The sequence below is a fragment of the Pollachius pollachius genome, assembly GCF_949987615.1.
Source record: "Pollachius pollachius genome assembly, chromosome: 8".
NCBI lineage: Eukaryota > Metazoa > Chordata > Actinopteri > Gadiformes > Gadidae > Pollachius > Pollachius pollachius.
The window spans coordinates 4,277,258-4,301,018 of NC_136941.1; the positions used below are offsets into that span (position 1 = coordinate 4,277,258).

General features: G+C 46.8%; 3 protein-coding genes across 3 annotated transcripts; 1 reads left to right on the forward strand and 2 right to left on the reverse strand.

The window, feature by feature from the left end:
* The first annotated feature begins 474 nt into the window (after positions 1 to 474).
* On the forward strand, positions 475 to 3,389 carry rfc2 (replication factor C (activator 1) 2). Its single transcript, XM_079741847.1, has 6 exons — positions 475 to 701; positions 829 to 934; positions 1,384 to 1,485; positions 1,975 to 2,233; positions 2,618 to 2,878; positions 2,950 to 3,389. The coding sequence occupies exons 1-6, from the start codon at positions 479 to 481 to the stop codon at positions 3,058 to 3,060; spliced, it is 1,062 nt and encodes a 353-aa protein (XP_079597973.1). The 5' UTR covers positions 475 to 478; the 3' UTR covers positions 3,061 to 3,389.
* Positions 3,390 to 3,448: 59 nt separating this feature from the next.
* Positions 3,449 to 13,749, reverse strand: LOC307079480 (protein NDRG3-like). Its single transcript, XM_079741846.1, has 16 exons — positions 13,647 to 13,749; positions 11,852 to 11,935; positions 11,651 to 11,683; positions 10,957 to 11,062; positions 10,668 to 10,788; positions 9,494 to 9,556; positions 9,133 to 9,193; positions 8,544 to 8,630; positions 8,054 to 8,110; positions 7,553 to 7,656; positions 7,320 to 7,385; positions 7,019 to 7,070; positions 6,292 to 6,339; positions 6,057 to 6,092; positions 5,638 to 5,689; positions 3,449 to 4,371 (listed from the first exon to the last, which is right to left on the reverse strand). The coding sequence occupies exons 2-16, from the start codon at positions 11,906 to 11,908 to the stop codon at positions 4,208 to 4,210; spliced, it is 1,107 nt and encodes a 368-aa protein (XP_079597972.1). The 5' UTR covers positions 11,909 to 11,935; positions 13,647 to 13,749; the 3' UTR covers positions 3,449 to 4,207.
* Positions 13,750 to 14,480: 731 nt separating this feature from the next.
* Positions 14,481 to 23,165, reverse strand: LOC307078880 (PHD finger protein 20-like). The gene is made up of 18 exons (XM_079740889.1): positions 23,125 to 23,165; positions 22,097 to 22,176; positions 21,163 to 21,364; positions 20,885 to 20,969; positions 20,634 to 20,707; positions 20,363 to 20,513; positions 19,807 to 19,881; positions 19,511 to 19,570; positions 19,245 to 19,431; positions 18,866 to 18,981; positions 18,592 to 18,750; positions 18,433 to 18,510; positions 18,181 to 18,323; positions 17,942 to 18,041; positions 17,603 to 17,798; positions 17,147 to 17,369; positions 16,158 to 16,302; positions 14,481 to 15,871 (listed from the first exon to the last, which is right to left on the reverse strand). The coding sequence occupies exons 2-18, from the start codon at positions 22,174 to 22,176 to the stop codon at positions 15,735 to 15,737; spliced, it is 2,211 nt and encodes a 736-aa protein (XP_079597015.1). The 5' UTR covers positions 23,125 to 23,165; the 3' UTR covers positions 14,481 to 15,734.
* Between the last annotated feature and the right edge of the window lie 596 nt (positions 23,166 to 23,761).

Genomic DNA, 23,761 nt, shown 5'->3' on the forward strand with positions numbered 1-23,761 from the left:
GGAAGTGGTCGGGTGATGACGACATCCTCGGGGCGTGACGACGCATCCGCCAGGGACTACGTCACACGGACTCCTATTTATTTAATGAATAAAACGAACTTAAATATTAATAGCAGGGGTTATATTGTGCTCTGTATAGATCCTCCCCCCTACTTCAATAACATTGATTTAATTTCATGTAAGATTAATTTTGCATATTAAATCCTATGGGACAAACACAAAGAAAAAATATCCGTCCTCTATTCGGCTAGTGATAGCAATAAAATTGAATAATAAAACATAGTTGTAATTTTATAACTTATTACATCTAAATATTAGAAATAGAAAAAAACAAAAATAGAAAAAAAGCAACCGCCCGGTGACGGCTCGCTTCTCATCCAATCAGAGGACCCTGCGTTGCTGAAGAACCAATCGGATGGTGTCATTGGTTCGCCAGGGCGGGAAAGTTACAGAAGTACTGGGGAGGGACGTAAACATCATGGCGAACATGGATGTGGAGATGAAGAACCCGACAGAACCAGAGCCTGCTCCCATGAAAGAGGAGCCGGCGAAAAGCTCCAGCAGCGGCGGCTCTTACGACCTGCCCTGGGTGGAGAAGTACCGGCCGCTGAAGCTCAACCAGATAGTCGGTAACGAGGAGACCGTCAGCCGGCTGGAGGTGTTCGCCAGGGAGGGAAACGTCCCCAACATCATCATCGCAGGTAACGTGACATGTAATGTGTGAAATGTTCGTGCTTAACGGCCACGCTGTCAAGCAGTGCGACCACGCCGGCTGTGTCTCTGTACTCATGTTCCACCCCGTTATGAACCACCGGTCGTGTCCCCCAGGGCCTCCGGGGACCGGGAAGACCACCAGCATCCTCTGCCTGGCCAGAGCCCTGCTCGGCGCGTCCATGAAGGACGCGGTGCTGGAGCTCAACGCTTCCAATGAGAGGTGAGGGGGACCGACACAGTAGTCATGCTAACGTGTGATGTGGTAACGTGTGATGTACAGGGTTATCGTCATGGTTACCGCTAACCTGTGATGTACAGGGGTATCGACATGGTAGTCATGGTCACCTGTGATGTACAGGGGTATCGACGTGGTGGTAGTCATGGTAACGTGGTAGTCATGGTAATGTGTGATGGACAGGGGTATACTATCCACATGGTGGTAGTCATGGTTACATGTGATGTACAGGGGCAGTAGTCATGGTAATGTGTGATGTGGTAATCATGGTAACATGTGATGCACAGGGGTATCGACGTAGCTGTTTTCATGGTAATGTGTGATGTTCTAACATGTGAGGTACAGGGGTATGCTGTCCACATAGTAGTAGTCATGGTAACATGTGATGTACAGGGGGTATCTAAATGGTATTCATGGTAACATGTGATGTACAGGGGTATCGACGTGGTGCGGAACAAGATCAAGATGTTCGCCCAGCAGAAGGTCACACTTCCCAAAGGACGACACAAGGTCATCATCCTGGACGAAGCTGACAGGTCTGTACGTCTCCAACATCAGATATTACAAATAAACGGCTCTCATGTCGAGCTGTGATGCATCTTTAGCATTTAAAAAGAGCATGCAGCAATATGTTAAACTGTAATTAACATTACAGAATGAAAAACATTTAAAACTATTTGATTGTGATCAGAAGCACTCCATTTGATTGTCCCATACACACATATAATAGTTATCTAGAACAAGGTGAATGTATGGATGAACAAGTGAATGTATGAATCACTAGACATATGGATGAACGGGTGAATGTATGAATTAATAGATGTATGGATGAACAGGTGAATGTATGAATCACTAGATGTGTGGACGAACAGGTGAATTTATGAATCAATGGATGAACAGGTGAGCGTATGAATCAGTAGACGTATGGATGAACAGGGTAACGTATGAATCACTAATGTATGGATGAACAGGTGACTGTGTGGATGAACAGCTGTATGAACAGGTGTCTATTTGACGGTGTACAGCATGACGGACGGGGCACAGCAGGCTCTGAGAAGGATCATGGAGATCTACTCCAAGACGACGCGCTTCGCCCTGGCCTGCAACGCCTCCGACAAGATCATCGAACCAATCCAGTCGCGCTGCGCCGTGCTGCGCTACAGCAAGCTGACAGACGGCCAGGTGCTGGCCCGCCTGCAGCAGGTGGTGGAGCTGGAGGAGCTCTCCGTCTGCCCCGACGGCCTGGAGGCCATCATCTTCACCGCCCAGGGAGACATGAGACAGGTGGGGGAGTGAGACGGGTGGGGCCGTGAGAAGGGTGGGGGGCATGAGACGGTTCGGGGGCGTGACGTGAGACGGGTGGGGGCGTGAGACAGCTGCTGGTTGGATTTGGATTATAGTTCATGTGACTGCACCGCATGTCCGGTGTCTTTTGTAGTTCTGCTGTACTTCTTGTAGTTTTTGTAACATCAGTACTTCCGGTAACACTGTACTTCCTGTTATGCGGTACTTCCTGCAACAAAGTGCCTCCTGGAACATGGTGCTTCCTGTAAAAGTTTCCTGTTGTTCCTGTAACACGACAATTCCTGTACAATCTCTAACGCGATGCTTCCTGTAACGCAGTACTTCCTTTACTTCCTGTAACTCTGTACTTCCTGTGGTCTCCAGGCACTCAACAACCTGCAGTCGACCCACTCGGGCTTCGGCTACATCGACAGCACGAACGTGTTCAAGGTGTGTGACGAGCCCCACCCCCTGCTGGTTAAGGGCATGCTGGGTCGCTGCGTGGAGGGGGACGTGGACGGGGCCTACAAGGTGGTGGAGGAGCTGTGGGCGCTGGGCTACTCCCCCGAGGACATCATGGGCAACATCTTCAGGGTCTGCAAGACCTACCAGATGGCCGAGTACCTGAAGCTGGAGTTCATCAAGGTGGGAGAGAGAGAGACGCACACGCACACGCACACACACACACACACCTCTAACGTGTTGGTGTGTTGCAGGAGATCGGCTACACCCACATGAGGATTGTGGAGGGGGTCAACTCACTGCTGCAGATGGCCGGACTCCTGGCTCGCCTGTGCAGCAAGACCAGTCCTCCTCCAGCCTCTTAGTCCTGGACCCCTGACCAGACCTCCTTCAGCTTCTTAGTCCTGGACCCCTGACCAGACCTCCTTCAGCTTCTTAGTCCTGGACCCCTGACCAGACCTCCTTCAGCCTGTTAGTCCTGGACCCCTGACCAGACCAGTCCTCCAGCCTGTTAGTCCTGGACCAGGCCAAACCTCCTCCTGGACTATTCTTCCTGTTGACAAGAAAACCTTTCTCTCCAATCAGAACCGGTGTTGGAAGAGGGCCGGAGTGGACTAAAGACGGTCTAAGCGGGTTAGAGCCGGTCAGAGCAGGATAGAGCCGGTCTAACAGCTGATGGTCAATGTTTCCATGTTCCATTTGATACGTTGTTTTATAAACAATAAATCACAACTTTGTTACAACATGTTTTATTTAGTACAAATTTTTAAGTTTCAGTACAAACAACATCTTTCCATACAAATCGTAATAAATACAATGTAATAAATAGTACATCAAGATGGGCACAGAAATAATAACCGTATACCAAACTGAACTAGGCTTTACTGGTTAATGACCTTATATATCAAACTGAACTGGGCTTGGACATCATCTAACTAGACATGGAGACGGTACTGGGTGTTGAAGGATTCCACTAGAGAACAGAATCAAAACAGAACCTCCGTCCATTAGGGGGCAGCGACACATGGCCATGCAGTAACAGCAGCCAATGGAGACTATTCAAGGTACACTACTTCTGCTCACGCACCGTTGACAGTTCCACTATGCAAGGTAGAGAAGCTAACACAGGGCCGCTATGTTAGCTAGAGAAGCTAACACAGAGCCGCTATGCTAGTTAGAGAAGGTACCCGAGTGGGCGGCTAAAGTAAGGATTTAAGAAAAAGACCGGTACTAACGAGAGCAAGCTGAATGGAAGATGGGAGGACGAAATGTTTCCAATAAATAACGTCTGCTGGTCGGAGGTCATGCAGTCACTACTAGTTCAAAGTACATCAACTGTCTGACTTCACACCTGTGTGTGTGTGTGTGTGTGTGTGTGTGTGTGTGTGTGTGTGTGTGTGTGTGTGTGTGTGTGTGTGTGTGTGTGTGTGTGTGTGTGTGTGTGTGTGTGTGCGTGTGTTCAACCTTGGCGGTTGGAAGGTTGCAGAGAGAAAGAGGAGGGTGCTGGGTTGTTTAGGCGCTGACCTCCACGGGGAGGCTTGGCATGTGTTTTGGGGTGGTGGCGCCCTCTGTCAGGGCGCTGGCGGTACCGCGGCTGCGAATGCTCTCCCCTGACCCAATGCTGGACGCAGAGTGAGTTCTGGAGCGGACCAGACGAGTCATACTGACGGTGGGCACTAGAGAGAGAAAACACTGTTATACACACTGGCCACTACGGTTTGATACATACTGATACACGCTGTAGCCACTACAGTGTGACAGTCGGGCTGTTATACACATTGTAGCCACTAGGTGGTGACAAACACTTATACACTGTAGCCACTAGAGTGTGACAAACACTGTTATACACACTGTAGCCACTAGGGGGTGACAAACAAGCTGTTATATTGGCTTTAGTATCTGGGAGAGACAATAGACTTCTGGAATATAGTGACGTATATGATAGAACACACAGGCAGTATTGCAAGTTCACTTGTAGTGGGGTCGGGGATGGTAGTGTTTACCATGCAAATGATATTGGGGCCCGAAATATCAGAGGGACTGGGTTCAGATTCAGCATGCACACACACACGCACACACAAGCACATGCACACCAGTGTATAGACTGACCGACAGACAGACACACAAACACAGGCAGAGTGAGCAGTTAAAACAGATACTTGGACAGTGAGACAGGCAGGCAGACAGACAGTGAGACAGGTGGACCGTAAAGACAAGCAGACAGAGGGCAGATTGTTTAACCATCAGCCAATGAGGGGAGTGAGCTAAGGGGCGGGGTTACACCTGCTAGGTTAAATCCTGATACCTGATTGGCTCTTAGGTTGCTTAACACAACATGGGGGACTAGAGGAGGAAGAGAGAAGAGGCAACAGCGATCAACACACACACAGGCACAAACTAGTTTTAGTAGCATTTCAAACACAGAACAGTGGTACAGGCAGACACACTAAACACTGCAGTGAGGAGAGGCGATATCAGGACATCTCAATAACATACATTTTCTCTACATTGTCTTTGGATGGAATATAAATACGTTATTAGCTTTGCTAAATGTATAATGCAAGGTAACAGCAATTCATACTGGTGTTGGCTTATCTAATCAAAGGGGTCGCTGCGATTGGCTTAGGGTTGGTCCAATCGTTGTCAAGGTATCAAGAGAAGCCATTACAGAAAGCACTGCTAGAGTTAGTTCATCACATCAACTAGTCCTCTAAGCTAGCTAGCTATGCATCTATGCTAGCGAGCTAGTCACGAAAATGAGCTAGCTAGTCAAGGAAATTAGCTAGCTAGTCACGGAAATTAGCAAGCTAGTCAGGTAAATTAGCAAGCTAGTCACGTAAATTAGCTAGCTAGTCACATAAATTAATGGTGCGCTTGCTAACTTCCTGGTCAGCGAATAAGACAGGTAAATGAGGCGGCTGAAGGAGAAACAGGTGACTCACTGTAGCCCATTCCCTGGACAAAGTATTTAAACGCCTCCGCTAGCTTCCCTGGCTGGACAGAGAATATAGGACATGGTTATTACCTTATCAAGAAGTCATTACATGAACAGATAGTTATTACCTTATCAAGAAGTCCTTACATGAACAAATAGTTATAATCTCATTAAGAAGTCATAACATGAACATAGTTATAACTCATTAAGAAGTCATTACATGAATAGATAGTTATTACCTCATTAAGAAGTCACTACATGTATGAACTGATAGTTTTGAACTTATTATGCACTTTATTACATTTTATACAGTTATTAACAGTTATCACTTGCATGCTATCTATAAATGCAGATCCATTTGAGATCAGTGTGATATAGATATAGATCAGAGTAGCTGTATAAATATGGTAGTGGTGTGAGACTCACCTGCACCACCTGGGGCAGCCCGCCACAGTCTGCCATCTGGTGGAGGAGCAGGGAACAACACGTTATGAAGCCTGACAACCATAAAAGGTCATTACGGACGTTCGGCATAGACATAGATTACAGAAAGAATGACAGCATGACAGACAGACAGCGCGATAAGATTATAGAAAGAAAGGAGAGGTGACAGATAGGATGACAGACAGACAGAGTGGATCACAGACAGGCAGAAGCCTACCTTCAGCAGGGTGGTCTTGGTGGGGTTGAGTCTGGAGTTACATTCCACCTGGGAACACAGAACATGTTGTCACGGTAACACACTGACTGGTCCATTGTTGACATGGTAACACTGACTGTTCTTATATTGCAACGGTAACACCCCGACTGTTCTGTTGTTGTCACGGTCACACCCTGTCTTTGCCGTTACTTCATGGTGACACCCTGACGATTCTGTTGTTGTCAGGGTAACACCCTGACTGTTCTCATGTTGTCATGGTAGCACCCTGACTGTTCTCATGTTGTCACGGTAACACCCTGACTGTACTCATGTTGTCACAGAAACAACCTGACTGTTCTGTTATTGTCATGGCAACACCCTGACTGTTTTCATGTTGTCACCCTGACTGTTCTGTTGTCAGGGTAACACCCTGACTGTTCTGTTGTTGTCATGACAACACCTTGACTGTTCTCATGTTGTCACCCTGACTGTTGTCATGTTCTCACGGTAACACCTTGAGGGTTCTGTTGTCACGGTAACATCCTGACGGTTACGTTGTTGGCCCATGAAAGAAAGGAACATTTTAAATCAAGATTCCGTTGTTTTTTTTCCATTTTGGATCTGCTCCGGCGGTTCCAGCTCCCTTCTGTTGAACCCCACTGCTTGATGCACTCATTGGAAGTCGCTCGGGATGGAAGCAGCTGCAGAATAAATGGAACGTAACCCTGACTCTGCTGTCGTGACTCACCACGACATCCACGGCCGGCGAAGTGTCCCCCACCACCAGGAGAGCAGGGCAGCTGCAACACACACACACACACACACACAGGTTAGAGACAGGGACAAAGGCAGAGAGAGAGAGAGAGACACAGAGAGAGAGAGACACAGAGAGAGAGAGAGAGAGACAGAGAGAGAGAGAGAGAGACACAGAGAGAGAGAGAGAGAGAGACACAGAGAGAGAGAGAGACACAGAGACACAGAGAGAGAGAGAGAGAGAGAGAGAGAGATACAGACAGAGAGAGAGACAGATAGAGAGAGAGAGACGGTACCTGAGGGTGGTGACTGTGTGTTCGTTCAGGCCAGGGATCGGACGCTCAATCTGCAGCTCAAGACGACTACACCCCCCCCCCCCACACACACACACACACACACACACACACACACACACACACACACACACACACACACACACACACACACACACACACACACACACAATTAAGTATTCTCCAGGGGGATGTGTTAGTACTAGTATTGGTACGAGTAGTACAAGTGGTGCTACCTGTCGTAGCTGGTGTAGAACAGGCCCAGGTTTTCCTGGGGGATGTCCTGGGAGATGTGCAGGCGGAACGTCTGGATGATCTCCAGGTTGTCAGATATCTCGTCCTGCAGGAGGGGAAACATGCTGTCTGTCTGTCTCTACCCGTCTGCATGTTTCTCAATACCTTTCTTTCTACCTCTCGGCATGTCCGTCTGTCAGACACTCTACCCGTCTCTCTGCCCGTCTTCCTGTCTGTCTACCCCTGTCTGTCTCTACCGGTCTTTCCCTCTTCCTGGTTGTCTGTCTCTCTAGCCGTCGCTCTGCCTGTCAGTGTGTCTACCCCTGTCTGTCTCTACCGGCCTTTCCCTCTTCCTGGTTGTCTGTCTCTCTAGCCGTCGCTCTGCTTGTCAGTCAGTCTGTCTACCCCTGTCTGTCTCTACCGGTCTTTCCCTCTTCCTGTCTGTCTGTCTCTCTAGCTGTCTGTGTCTCTCTACCTGTGTGTCTCTACCAGTGTGTACTTACCGGACTGAAGTGGTGACTCATGATATTGTCCACCAAGGTGCTGGTCCAGCCGCTGAACTGACAACACAATAACAATATCCACAATATATATCACAACACACATGATGTATATCACAACACGCATGATGTATGTCACAACACGCATGATGTATGTCACAACACGCATGATGTATGTCCCAACACGCATGATGTATGTCACAACACGCATGATGTATATCACAACACACACGATGTATATCACAACACACACGATGTATATCACAACACACACAATGTATATCACAACACACACGATGTATATCACAACACACACGATGTATATCACAACACACACGATGTATATCACAACACACACGATGTTTATCACAACACACATGATGCATATCACAACACACATGATGTATATCACAATATACTGTAGACGATGTGTATCACAATATACACTGTGTGCATGTGCATGCCTGTGTGCGTGTGAGTGCACGTGCGTTACCTTGGCTGCAGCCCAGTCCACCCAGCCCTTGGCGCAGGGGTCAACATTGATCAGAACTAGAGCCTCCACCAAGGCTGGCTCGGTCAGCTGCACACATCAGAACCATCGAGTCATCAATGGAAAACTCAACTCCTCAACATCTAGTTAGTCTGCGGGACAGCTCGCCGTCAGCTGGAGGTCCTGATCTGAACATCTAGTTAGTCTACTGGACAGCTCGCCGTCATCTGGAGGTCCTGATCTAAACATCTAGTCTACTGGACAGGTCACCATCATCTGAAGGTCCTGATCTAAACATCTAGTCTACTGGACAGGTCACCATCATCTGGAGGTCCTGATCTAAACATCAAGTCTACTGGACAGGTCGCCATCATCTGGAGGTCCTGACCTAAACATCTAGTCTACTGGACAGGTCCCCATCATCTGGAGGTCCTGACCTAAACATCTAGTTAGTCTACTGGACAGGTCGCCATCATCTGGAGGTCCTGTTCTAAACATCTAGCTAGTCTACTGGACAGGTCGCCATCATCTGGAGGTCCTGACCTAAACATCAGGTGAGGGCAGGTTGGGGTAGGGTTTGTGTTGAACTTACAGCCAGCTTTGTGAGGATGTATGCTCCAGCTCCGACTCCAATACCGATGACGCTCTTTACCCTAAACACAGAACACCAAGCCACCCATTATCCAGTCATCCATCTCTTCATTATCTACTGATCTATCTATTCATTATCTAATGATCCAAGATCTATTCATTCATTATCTAATGATCCAAGATCTATTCATTCATTATCTAAAGATCAAGATCTATTCATTACCTAATGATCCAAGATCTATTCATTATCTACTGCTCTATTCATTATCTAGTGATCTATTCATTATCTAGTGATCTATTAATTATCTACTGATCTATTTCATCATCTATTGATCTATTTCATTATCGGGCGTCTTCCTTACTGTAGCTGAGTGAGGACACAAGGCAGCATTTCTGCCAACTCATCCATGGTGGGGTACTTGTACCTACAAAGAGACAGAGACACACACACACAATAGTATGTATGTTAGATTGTATCTATATGAGTAATATATATATATTGTTGTGTGTGTCGGTGTGTGTATTGGTGTGTGTATTACTGTGTATGTTGCGGTGTATGTAGGTGTGTATGTGGTAGGAGTGTAACGGTACACTAAAGTCACAGTACGGTACAGGACGGTACGGTTCATAGTTAGGGGGAAGATTTAAACCAACTGCTTGTTTGTCAACAACGGAGAATGGCCGTAGATCAGCAGCAATGAAAACACCAATAAACTTGCTTATGGCATTTGCATCTCTGAATTCCCAGAGACAGGGGTTGTTGAAATAGTGTCGTGAGCTGGGTTTGCACAGCTTGTTTTTTTTTTCCACAGCAACGGTGATAGTAACACCTGGATGGTGCCTTTACAAATGCGTGTGCATGTTAAAGTGCTGTACGTAGACACGGAGAGCCCTCTCCATAGCCGGAGAGCCTGTCGGAGACCCTCTCCGTAGATTACGTGCGAATCCAATATTTTTTAACTCTCCGTCGACGCCATGGACCTATTGGTCAACGCAACGGAGACGGCAAGGGCTGTGATTGGTCCTCTTACAAAATCATTTCCTGAATCACTTCTCCGTTTTGACTTTGCACCTTAATTACTTTGTACAGTGTTTACTTTGCACGTCAAGGACCAATAAAACACCAAATAAGATTTGAAAAGCTTTGGAAGTTTATTTACAACACTGCTTACATGGTTTGTAGTCAACATGTAAGATAGATCGGGCGACGATTTGCATTGCATTGCCGACATCCCAACGGAGAGCTGCTGAGGGGTCTCCGTAGTTACGGAGACGGAGTAGTATACTTTGGCTAAACGGTCCGGGTGGAACTCCGACTTCAAGTTTTAAATTCTGCATCGCAAAACAAGCCTTTACCTTCGCCATATTAACGCAATGTACGCACCGCGGTCCACCTCTGTAACCGCACCGAAGTGGCTGTACCGTAACGGTTCGGTACAAATACGTCTACCGTTACACCCCTAGTATGTGGGTGTGTATGTGGGTGTGTATGTAGGTGTGTGTGTGTGTGTGGGTGTGTATGTGGGTGTGTGTTACCCTGAAGGGAAGGGTGGGGCGTTGTCCTGCTGTCCCGGGGCGTCCACATGCAGGACAGAGAAATGTTGGGTCACCTCCTGCATGTCCTCGTAGTTAAACAGACTGTTGAAACAAGATTTATCTACACACACACACACACACACACACTATTAGGCAGGTTATTATTGTGTGCGTACAGTATGAGATACAAATTGTTTGTTTGTGTGTGTGTGTGTGTGTGTGTGTGTGTGTGTGTGTGTGTGTGTGTGTGTGTGTGTGTGTGTGTGTGTGTGTGTGTGTGTGTGCTCACGGTTCAGCCCGATGTCATGGTAGGTGAGGATGGTGGGACGGTTGCCCTTGGTAACCCCTCTCATGGTGACATGCAGGACTCCATGGGGGGTCTCCACATCATGCTCCTGACCAATCAGAAACCACCAGACACCATGGTAACCAATCAGCCTGACCAGTCCATACCTCCTAAGATGAAGGCTAACAACTAAAGGCTAATAGCCGGTTGTAGCTACCAAAACTGTGGGGAACAGGGTGCATTATGGTACAGGAATTATGTTATGTTTCAATATAGGGCAGAAATGCTTCTTCTGAGAAACATAAGCATTCTGCAACATCAACTCAGTTTCTTCACAAAAAGATTAAAAGATGATGATCTACGTCATTTTTCAGAATTGAAATTTGGACGAATGTAGGACACAATCCTGGATGTAGAGGGGATAACTTTATGTGTTCCTGGATGTAAACAGGCTAACTTTATGTTCTCCTGGATGTAAACGTGCTGACTTTATGTGTTCCTGGACCCTATCCTAGCAGGAACGGACCCCCAACACCTACTGGAGAGGGAGGGACTAGATCAGAGTGAGCAGGGATTGGCTGAGTGCCATAAGTAGAACAGCCAATCATCTTCTGGCTGACCCCCTGACAAAGAGGATTCCCTCCCTGTACATCCTGTCTCTCACAAACACACACACACAAACACACACAAAACTGACCTGACAGTCGAAGTCCTGCAGGTTGGTTCCACTCTGTAGAGACAGAGATAAAGAGAGAGATTCAAAACATCCTGAATGACCTCAGTGATAACAAGAAGAACATCTAATTGACCTCTTATGGGGAGTGATGTTGTGGACCTTAGAGGATCTTGGTGTCCTTTGACCCTCAGTCACAGTGGGGGGAATCACATGGTTATTTACCAGTCCTGTAAGCAGTGGTTTGATCTCAGTCAGCTGAACATCATGTAGCTCCTCCATCACTGGTCCACTCGGCTGTCAATCAAGCTGTTGGGAGGGGCCAGGCAGACAACATTAGACAACAACTGAGCCCTAATGACAGGGTTAGGTAACATCCCCTAATGATAGGGTTAGGTAACCCCCATAATGACAGGGTTAGGTATCGCCCGTAATGAAAGGGTGAGGTAACGCCCCTAATGACAGGGTTAGGAAACGCCCCCTAATGACAGGGTTAGGTAACAAGAGCCCTAATGACAGGGTTAGGTTACAAGAGCCCCAATGACAGGGTAAGGTAACGCCCCCTAATGACAGGGTTAGGTAACAAGAGCCCTAATTACAGGGTTAGGTAACAAGAGCTCCAATGACAGGGTTAGGTAACGCCCCCTAGTGACAGGGTTAGGTAGTGATAGTTTTCAGTGCCCATCATGCTTCTGCTCACAGCATTTCTCCCCTGCTGTTGCTAAGTAACCAATGTTTCCAAAGAAGCTGTTGGCATCACATCTCTCAGTCACACACACACACGCACACACACACACACACACACACACACACACACACACACACACACACACACACACACACACACACACACACACACACACACACACACACACACACACACACACACACACCTTCTGCTCCTTCCTCCTCCACCAACACACATAAGAGCTTCATTCTACTAGAGGGTCAATCTGACTGAAGATCTGGTGCACCTTAATATCCCTGGCCTCGCAGAACTCAGCATTTCTGGATCCGAAAAGATCACCACATGCTGAGCATGATACATACATGATCACCATCAGGCTGGACATGATACATACATGATGTATGTAATGCATGATACATACATGACCACCATTAGACTGACATGATACATACATGATCACCATCAGGCTGAACATGATACATACATGATGTATGTAATGCATGATACATACATGAACACCATCAGGCTGAGCATTATACAAACATGATGTATGTATGCATGATACATACATGACCACCATCAGACTGACATGATACATACATGACCATCATCAGACTGACATGATACATACATGACCACCATCAGGCTGAACATGATACATACATGATGTATGTAATGCATGATACATACATGAACACCATCAGGCTGAGCATTATACAAACATGATGTATGTATGCATGATACATACATGACCACCATCAGACTGACATGATACATACATGATCACCATCAGGCTGAACATGATACATACATGATGTATGTAATGCATGATACGTACATGATACATACATGACCACCATAAGGCAGAACATGATACATACATGATCACGATCAGGCTGAACATACATGATACATACATGATGGATGTAATACATGATACATACATGATCACTATTAGGCTGAACCTGATACATACACGTTGTATATAAGACATGATACATACATGATGTATGCAATAGATGATACATACATGATACATACATGACCACCATAAGGCTGAACATGATGATCAGCATCATGTATCCCTCACATCCTCTTCTCCACTACCTGGTGCGTTCCCACCCCGCATCACATCAACAACGTGATGTATATCGAGCACTTTGACACGTTGTTGGCATGGTTACCGAGGGTTAAACGGAGATCCCTTCAGCTGTCCTTATCATTAGCGGCTACCGTTAGCTCCTGAAGCGCTATCGAATATACGTCGTTGACGTGACGCTACTCATCAATACACCATCATCTTCATCATTAGCAGCACCAGCCTGTACTCACCGTTTGCTCAGAGTTCAGGAAACAGGACTGGTTTATCAGAAGCTAACAGTCGGCTAGGCTAGCGAGCGGATTCTGGTCGTCTGTCGTTTGGCTCCACGCTGAGGGGCGGCGCTTGTAGACGCCCCGGGGGCGGGGCTTGTAGTACCTAAACAACAGACTTGTTTGATTTCAGAGTTTGGCACAGATGTAGCAATCTCAGAGCCCCTTCATTTGCGCCTCGCTTGGAGCCAGACTGTAGGAAACATCCCGTCTATCAAGCTATTGTGTGGGTTGAAGGAGGAGAGCACACATCTCACCTGTCCTTCATTGGTCGCCCGTCAGTTCTCGAATAGATTTTAAAACCCTCTTATTGGTGTTCAAAACAATCAATGGATTAGCGCCTGAATACTTGTCAGACATGCTTCTGATGATTGCGCCCCCTAGGTCACTCAGGGCATCTGGTACTGGCCTTTGAGTTGGGTCAGAAAGAGACCTATGGGGAGGCTGCCTTTCGTATCTATAGTCCTCTGGAACACCCGGCCTGATGAGCTAAGGATATCAGTCTGTGAACACGTTTAAAAGACCGTTTGATTTGATTAGGTAACGTTCACATGCTCACCAACACCTACATAACAGGGTCAGAATGCACAGGATCAGTCCTGTACTGTGTGTGTGTGTGTGTGTGTGTGCACAGCCAGACGCCTCTGGTACAAAAACCCAGGTCTGGCACAGAGACAGGACCTGGTCCGGTTGGCAGGGAGAGCAGGAGGCCCCAGCGGGAACGTCTGGTCACAACCACACGCTCTCCTCCTTCTACGCACATGCACCGTTATGAACTGCTAGCCAACACACAAACACGCGTCAAAACACACGTTTATTGACGTTGCAGTAAAACAGAAACAGGAATTACTTTGTGGTATAAATTTAAATGTCTCTAGCAGTCCCCTACTTCAAACAAAACAGATTATAGCACTATAAATTCTTCTCTTTGACAAGGAAAATATAGATTATTTTTGTCAGATATAATGAAATATAAAAAACCATCAAAATTGAAACAGGCATGGGAAATATGACAAAGATTATGTGGTTCGAATATCACCGGCCAACTAATATTGGAACTGGAACAAAAGTTCAAATAAGATATAGCTGTTTGTGTTTTCCACTTAATACTCAGTATGTTTCAGAACAGAGACAGAAGCTGGTGCGGCGGCAGACACTAAAACTTTAAACAGGAATACACCGCTCCTTCAGAAGAATAGGACTTCCTGGATTGTCATTTTTACTGCCTGGTTGAAGTCCAATCAGCTTTCAGGAGACTCCACGACCTGATGCAGTAACCCAGGCGATAGGGGTGCTTATTATGGTCTGTTGGGGGGGTTGTTAAAAAACCTGGTGCAGCCTGTGCCCATTAGCATGCCTGGGGAGGCGCTATGCTAGCAGGGATTAGCGTGGAGCGGAGCCAGGTGATTGGCTCAGAGGGGTGGAGAGGGGAGGAGCCAGGTGAGCTCTAGATAGCCGCATGATGAGCTGTCTGACCCGCTCAGCATCATCTTGTGTCCCTGGGCATCAAAGTGCTGGCTGATCAGCGACCGACTCTGCGTCAGAGTAACACACATCAGAATTACATTCCCACTGACGACGTCCTTCCTCAGAGCGCTGCGTGTGGCCACCGGGCGCTGCGATGCTAAAACACATCGCATCAGGTCTCCGGTGGGAACGCCGCAAAGCTTTATACGCCTGGAGAGTCACACAGCCGGAGCACATGGCAGAGAACCCACTAGTATTTACACTGACAATGTCAAGAACATAGTTAACTGTCAACAACATGTCAACAACATGATAACGACATGGCAAACTGTCAACAACATGTCAACATCATGTGCTAAAGGGGATGTTCACTTTACTCATGCTTTATGTTAGCTCATATTAGCGTGTGTTGGCTAAAGAATTAGCTGGGCATCTCAAGGAGGAGCCAGGTCCAGTGGCGTGATGCTAGCGTGATGCTAGCTTGATGCTAGCGGCTAGTGAAGGTGCAGTACTTGTCCTGTCCTGTTGGGGCACTGTCAGCTCTGGTAACACTGCCCCCTGCTGGGGGAACAGGGTCAAAGGTCAGTGGATGACAGACAGGCGCCTCACGGTTCCCAGGTCACAGAGTAGCCGTCTGATTCGTTGCTTGATCTCAGGGAGGCGGGACAACGGGTCTGGAGGCTCCAGCTCTCCGGAATGGTCCAACCAGGACTCTAGAACTGGAGAGACATTAACCAATCATTAGAGTGAGTAAGTGATTGAGAGAAAGGAACCCATCATCAGAATGAGTGAGTGAGAGAGACATTAAACCATTATCAGAGTGAGTAAGTGAGAGAGTTACATTAACCCATCATCAGTGAGTGAGTGAGAAAGTAACAATAACCCATCCTCAGAGTGAGTGAGTGAGCGAGTGACTGAGTGAGGCTGAGTGAGGCTGAGTGAGGCTGAGTGAGGGTGAGTGAGGGTGAGTGAGGGTGAGTGAGGGTGAGTGAGGGTGAGTGTTACCGTCCAGCTCCCTCTCTATCAGGTCCATGCGGGTGGAGGTCTGGCTGTGCAGGGCCTCCATGTGCTCCAGCAGGTGGAGCTGACACTCAGCTGCAGACGCACACAGACTCTCCTCCACCTTCACCTCCACACACCCTACATCCTGCTGGGGGGACACACTGAGCTGTGATAGAGGACACACTGAGCTGTGATACAGGACTCTGGCTGTGATACAGGACACACTGAGCTGTGATAGAGGACACACTGAGCTGTGATACAGGACACACTGAGCTGTGATACAGGACACTCTGAGCTGTGATACAGGACTCTGGCTGTGATACAGGACTCTGGCTGTGATAGAGGACTCTGGCTGTGATAGAGGACAGACTGAGGCTGTGATACAGGACACACTGAGGCTGTGATAGAGAACAGACTGAGGCTGTGATAGAGCTGACTGTAGCTGTGATAAAGTACAGAATGTAACTGTGATAAGGTACAGACTGTAGCTGTGATAGAGGACAGACTGTAGCTGTGATAGAGGGCAGACTAGCTGTGATAGAGGACAGACTGTAGCTGTGATAGAGGACAGACTGTAACTGTGATAAAGGACAGACTGAGGCTGTGATACAGGACACACTGAGGCTGTGATAGAGAACAGACTGAGGCTGTGATAGAGCTGACTGTAGCTGTGATAAAGAACAGAATGTAACTGTGATAAAGAACAGACTGTCGCTGTGATAGAGGACAGACTGTAGCTGTGATAGAGGGCAGACTAGCTGTGATAGAGGACAGACTGTAGCTGTGATAGAGGACAGACTGTAGCTGTGATAGAGGACAGACTGTAGCTGTAATAAAGGACAGACTGTAGCTGTGATAGAGGACAGACTGTAGCTGTGATAGAGGACAGACTGTAGCTGTGATAGAGAACAGACTGAGGCTGTGATAGAGGGCAGACTAGCTGTGATAGAGAACAGACTGAGGCTGTGATAGAGGACAGACTGTAACAGTACCTTGTAGTTCTGACTGGTTCCACTAGCTGTTATATTCTCATGTTTCTCCTCATTTTCCCATGATGCTTCGGTCTTCTGGTAGCAGTGTTCACTGCTGACGTATGACCCAGCCAAACCACTGTTACTCCCCTCTGTATCGGCTCTCTGATTGGCTAAGGCGGTTGGCCCCTCCCCCGATCTCCACGGTAACCTCCACAGTTGCAGGTCTGGGTGGGTGGGGCAGCTGGGAGACAGGAAACAAGAAGTGATATAATTAATTATATACCAACTTATACAATGTATATGATCTGTTGTCATTAGCGTACTAACATGAATAATATATCACAGCGGTATATGGTATATAATGTATATGATCTGCTGTTATCACTAAGGTATATAATATATCATCACTAAGGTATATAATGCATATAATGTCATCACTAGAGAGCCAATAGGAGCAGACGGAGGAGGACCTACTGTAGGAGACACATTTTGAGCTGCAGGCCTCTGAGGACCTGGGTGAGGCCGAGTGTGTGCGCCAGCAGCTGGGTGGTGTGTGTGATCTTGGAGGCGTTGAGCTCAGAGTAGTTCTCCCTCACGCACGACAGGCCGAACATGTGACCCGACCTCAGCCAATCAGAGTCCGACAGGAAGTAGCGACCCCGCTTCCAACCTGAGGGTCGACATAACAGGATGAAAACAAACAAACAATGTGTGTGTGTGTGTGTGTGTGTGTGTGTGTGTGTGTGTGTGTGTGTGTGTGTGTGTGTGTGTGTGTGTGTGTGTGTGTGTGTGTGTGTGTGTGTGTGTGTGTACCTGTAGCGTCTCTGCAGCTGTAGCAGATGTAGGAATGTGGGACATTGTCTTCGTAGAGGCCCATACAGGTACCATGCTGCCAGCACAGACATAACTCACACTGGGGAGGGAGACAGATGTGAAATTGGAAAATTAAACAAAAAAAAAATCAAAAAACAAAAATATATGTATATACTAATGTATATTAAATGATGAATATGTCAAGTCTGCAGGAAAGGTTTGGCCGTGTTTGTGCGTACCTGGATCATGAAGTCGTTCTCCTCTTCCACCTCGCACACACACCTGACCACCTCGCAGTCCTCCATCTCCATGGTAACTGGCCAGGGAGACGAGTCCTCCCCACTCTCTGCTGTCAGCGTCGACCAATCACTGCCCTCGTCAGCTGAAAGAGGCGGGGTCAGAGTTAGAGAATGTGTGAGTAAATTAGAGATTGAGTGAGTGAGTGAGTGAGTGAGTGAGTGAGTGAGTGAGTGTGCGTGTTTGTATCTCACCGTGGGGGGGTGGGTGTGTGTGTCTGGTGGACAGGGTGAGGGTGATGGGGGGTCGTTCTTCATCACTGCTACACAGTCCTGAGAAGGAAACATGGAGAGGGTCAGTCGTCGTGACGACGCCGAGTGTCGTCGTCTGGGACTCCTTCGCTGCTGTCTCACCTGTGTGACGTCTCTTCTTGCCCTTCTTCTTCCTCTTCTTCGTCTTCATCCTCATGAAGTCCCTCCTCTCTCTCTTCTCCTTCTCTGGCTCCTCCCTCCCTCCCTCTGGCTCCTCCCTCCCTCCCTCTGGCTCCTCCCTCCCTTCCTCTGGCTTCACCTCTTCTCCCACACACACACACACACAAACACACACACACACACATACGGTCACATGGTGTTCCTAAGCAGGGCGGGTGGAAAGGGGGTGTGAGTGGGTGAGTGAGTGGGTTCCAACCTGTTGCCATGGTGATGTGATCCGCTTTGTCACGGTGATGGGTATTGTTGTTACTCTGGTTCTCCTTCCTTCTCTCTGACAGGAAGTCCCGCCCCTCAGAGGACGAGCGCTTCCTCCTGGAACAACCAATAACAGCCTCTCCTTAAGCTCGATTCCACAGTCACTACTCTGAACTAGTTGACCATCACGTAAACACACAGACAAGACCAGGAAACGTCTGGAATGCACTACATAAGTGCACTATAGGTCAACACAAAACTGCTCCTGAAGAGGAAATTAATAGCCTAGCGATGGCTACAGGAAGTGACCAGCAGAGTGCTAGGCTATAGGAAGTGATCAACATAGTGCTAGGCTACAGGAAGTTAAAGGGACATTGTACCATGGGCTTCCCTGCTGGCTGGCCTGGCCCTCGAAATGCTGGTCCGAGTGGTAGTACTTGATGTGGTAGTGGAGAAGACTCCCCTTCCTGAACGACTTGGTACAGCCCGCCGCTGGGCATTTGAATGGGTTGTGGTCCAGCTCAATAGACATGATTGGGGGGGGCTGGTTCTTTATCGCCCTGTAGACTGGAAACACACGCCATGGGTTATACTCATGTGTGTGGTTGTGTGCGTGTGTGTGTGTGTGTGTGCGCGTGTATATTACGTGGTTCTCTGCTGAATTTGTGCGTTGTTGGCAGGTGGGCCTGACGTTCCAACAGAGTATCTGGAGAAAGAGAGAGATGAATACATACGCCTTTACAGTGATATATTAATATTGACTAACAATTTTAGTTTTTCCATTTTGTCTTTTATTTTTTGTCTTCATGTCGTTTTTTACATCTCATTGTACGTTTCATGCTTTGCAACGTAACATACGTTTTAAACAAAGTGAATCTGAGGGAGAAAGACAGGTAAGGTAAAGGTCTCTCTCTCCCCTGAAAGAGAGTGCTGATTGGTTACCTCTTTCTGTCAGGGTCGATTCCGAGAGCTCCTGCTGGCTGCTGGTTGGCTGATTCTGAGCTCCAACTGCTGGGCCTGGACAGGACATCCCAATCAGCTGTTAGATGACTTACGAGAGGGACTGAAAATTATCTACACAGCTAGCTCTAGATAGTGTAGCTACAGCGCTACACAGACAAGCTCGCCCCAGCCTAGCTCTAGTAAGTCTTAGAGCTACATTGCCTAGCTGGTGTGCCTAGCTCTAGTTACTTTAGTAAAACAAATAACCTACCAATAGCTAGACTACCTCTACACGGCATAGCTCTATTAAGCTTAGCTCTACTCAGCGTAGTTCTAGTTTGCGCAACTCTACTTAGCTTTGTTTTACGTAGCCTAACTCTAGTTAGCTTATCCCTACATAACCCAGCTCTAGTTAGCTAGTGCTACACAGCCTAGCTCTAGTTAGCTATGTCTAGTTGAGTTATTACTACATAACCAGGCTCTAGTTAGTGTAGCGCTGAATAGCCCAGCTCTAATTCAGCGGGTGTTTGCTGCGAGGTCAGAGGTCATCTCTTACAGTGGTCAGTGTTCTGCAGGTCAGGTGCTGAGGTTGATGGCTCCGTCTCCGTTTTCCCCTCCTCCTCCTCCTCTCCTTTCTTCTCCTCCTCACTCTCTGCGTCCTCCCATCCCTCACTCCCCACACTCTTCTCTCCCCGAGACCTCTGCTTCTACAAACACACACGGTCAGTTAGTGAGTAGTATCAACCAATAAGAATGGAGTTTTTCAGTATCACCCAATAAGAAGGGAGTATTTCAGTATCGACCAATAAGGATGGAGAATTTCTTACCTTTTTAAAGGGTTTGATCTTGGTCGGTTTCACAGTGCGCACCACACTGTCGTCAAAACGCACTGTGTAGGATTCTGAGACACACACACACACACACACAGACACATACACACACACACACACACACACAGACACAGACACATACACAGACACACACACACACAGTGAGTAACATCAAGGAGCATGTCCAGTGGTACAGTTGATAACCTTCAGTCTGTTTCCTGATCTCGAGGGTTAGATGAGACACTCACCATCTTTGTTGGCCCGGATGACTTTGGCGGGGTAGAACTTACAGTCGGTCCAGCAGGCCAGAACCCTGGCTCCAGGTCCAAACATCTACAACACAGAACCAGTTAAAACCAGTTACAACCAAACTTCTAGACCACAGAACCAGTTAGAACCCATTAAAACCAGTTAGAAAAAAACATACACAACAAAGAACTTAGCACACAGAACCACTTAGAACCAAACTCTAGAAGACAGACAGAACCAGTCGGAACCAGTTAGAGCCAAACATCTCCAATCGTACCGGCCGCGTCCGGGTCTGCCTGAGGCCTTGTTTCCTCAGTCCTTGCTTCCTCAGTCCTTGTTTCCTCAGGTTGGTAGACTCCAGGGGTCGGAGGTACGGGGAGCTCCATGGAAACCACTCGTCATGGCGACGGCTCCACTGCTTGTAGTGGACCTGGACCTGCTCCTTCTCATAGTCCACCTTCTCTATGGTGGCACAGTACCTGTTGTATAACATGACACAACATTATATAGCATAACATAACATAGTCCATCTTCTCTATGGTGGCACAGTACCTGTTATATAACATGACATTATACAACATTATATAACATTAAATAACATAACAACGTAGTCCACCTTCTCTTGGTGTCACAGTACCTGTGACATCACATAAAATAACATTGCATAACATAACATAAATACATAGTCCACCTTCTCTATGTTGGCACAGTACCTGTTACACCACATAACATAACATTAAATAACATAACAACATAGTCCATCTTCTCTACGGTAGCACAGTACTTGTTGTATAACATGACACAACCTTATATAACATAACATAACATAGTCCATCTTCTCTATGGTGGCACAGTACCTGTTATATAACATGACATTATACAACATTATATAACATTAAATAACATAACAATGTAGTCCACCTTCTCTTGGTGTCACAATACCTGTGACACCACAGAAAATAACATTGCATAACATAACATAAATACATAGTCCACCTTCTCTATGTTGGCACAGTACCTGTTAGACCACATAACATAACATTAAATAACATAACAACATAGTCCATCTTCTCTACGGTAGCACAGTACCTGTTGTATAACATGCCACAACCTTATATAACATAACATAACATAGTCCATCTTCTATACGGTGAAAAGTACTGTTTTAACATAACATAATACACATCATTTGTGTGTGCGCGCGTGTGTACCAGTTCTTCTGACGGTCTCTGGCCTCAAGCTCAGCGCCGACCTTGAAGGTGATCCCAGGTCGTTTAGGAGGAGACTTCATCTGAGAGAGAGAGAGACAGAGACAGAGAGAGAGAGACACTTTATCATCAGGTAGACGGTTGTCTTGATAAGGTCCTCCATGTACCAGAGGTCTCTAGCTAGCTCCTTCTGTCCTGGACCCTACAACAGCTAGCACTATGGAACTGAAGAGGACACGCAGTATCTAGCATTTCAGCAAATACACACAACATCTGACCAATGTGGACATCACCACAAGCACTCTTATCAACGCTAAATATTATACTACTTTAGGTTTATCTGAAAGTAGTACTCCTTATCCTATTCATAAAATAGGATGTATTCAACTTAAATACTAAGTAAGATATCCGTTTATGAAAGTAGAATAGTATATACGAATATCAATAATGTATTATGTACAATTATATATTAATATTCGTAAATTCTCATGTTGCGTATTTTGTGATATTTCTGGACAGGACGTAAAGATGTTCAGATTTTAATTGGTCCTCAATGTTACCCGGGGCGGGGCCTCCGCTCTGACCGACAGCGGAAAGAGCCAATTAAAAGCCTCCGTGGCAGCTAAACCTAATCTTATTTAGCCCCATCTTGGCCTCAAAAAGCTAACCAACATTTAACAAGAAAGCACTTAGTAAACACGCGATTACGTTAACAACCGTACGAATAAAACTATTGCATAAAACATAAAGTCAACTCCCGACCAAACACCGAGCAAAGCTGACGGCTACGATAAACTCGACTTATGTAAAGCATAGCTGCTGCTAGCACTGCTAATGCTAACGTAGCATAGCTGCAGCTGAAGTCAGATGACATCTGCAGAAGGCGCACATAAAAGTTGAATCTCTGTAGAGGAAGACTCGGCGGGACGCTGAATCTATTCCTGCATGCTGATAAACATCCTCACGCCTGAGTTAAAGGGCGGATATGTGGGAGATGTTGATCTAGAGGAGGACATTAAAGTGGTGTTTACCTCGATCCCACTGATGCTGCTACTGCTGCCTCTTCTGCTTGGATGACGTCTCTGCAACGTGCTGCTGTGTGATGATCGCCCTGCGCATGTGCGGCCAGGAATGCTACCTTGCGCTGGTTTTTGTTTTGTCTGGTTCAATGTGGTGAATATGAAGTGATATATGATGTAGTGCATGCATGTGATAGATGATGTAGTGCATGCATGTGGTAGATGCATGCGTGTGCATGTGAGACAATGCACACAGTCCACTCTGTCAGAGATGCCACTGCATGCATCAACTCCTTTAGAGTCTAGTGTGATTGAACTTAAACTCTGCTTGATGTCTGGCCCCTGACACTTGCCAGTCTCCTGGTTCGGGTTGTGAGGCCAAACATGCACATTCATGAATAATTCAGTTTTTCATGAGTGTGCTCATACAGTAAACATTTGGTCTATTTCCTTCTATATTACTGTATAGTGGCGAAGTCACGCCCGTTCCGGTAGAGCCCATGGGACCTATGAGATCGAAAAATATGAATGGGTTTCAATGGAGAGAAAGTAATTATCTTTTGATCCTAGTCTTTATATGCCCCGGATTACACATAGGTTGTTTGTGGATTTAAATTATATTTTTTCATGTCAAGAGTTTGATCGTTTA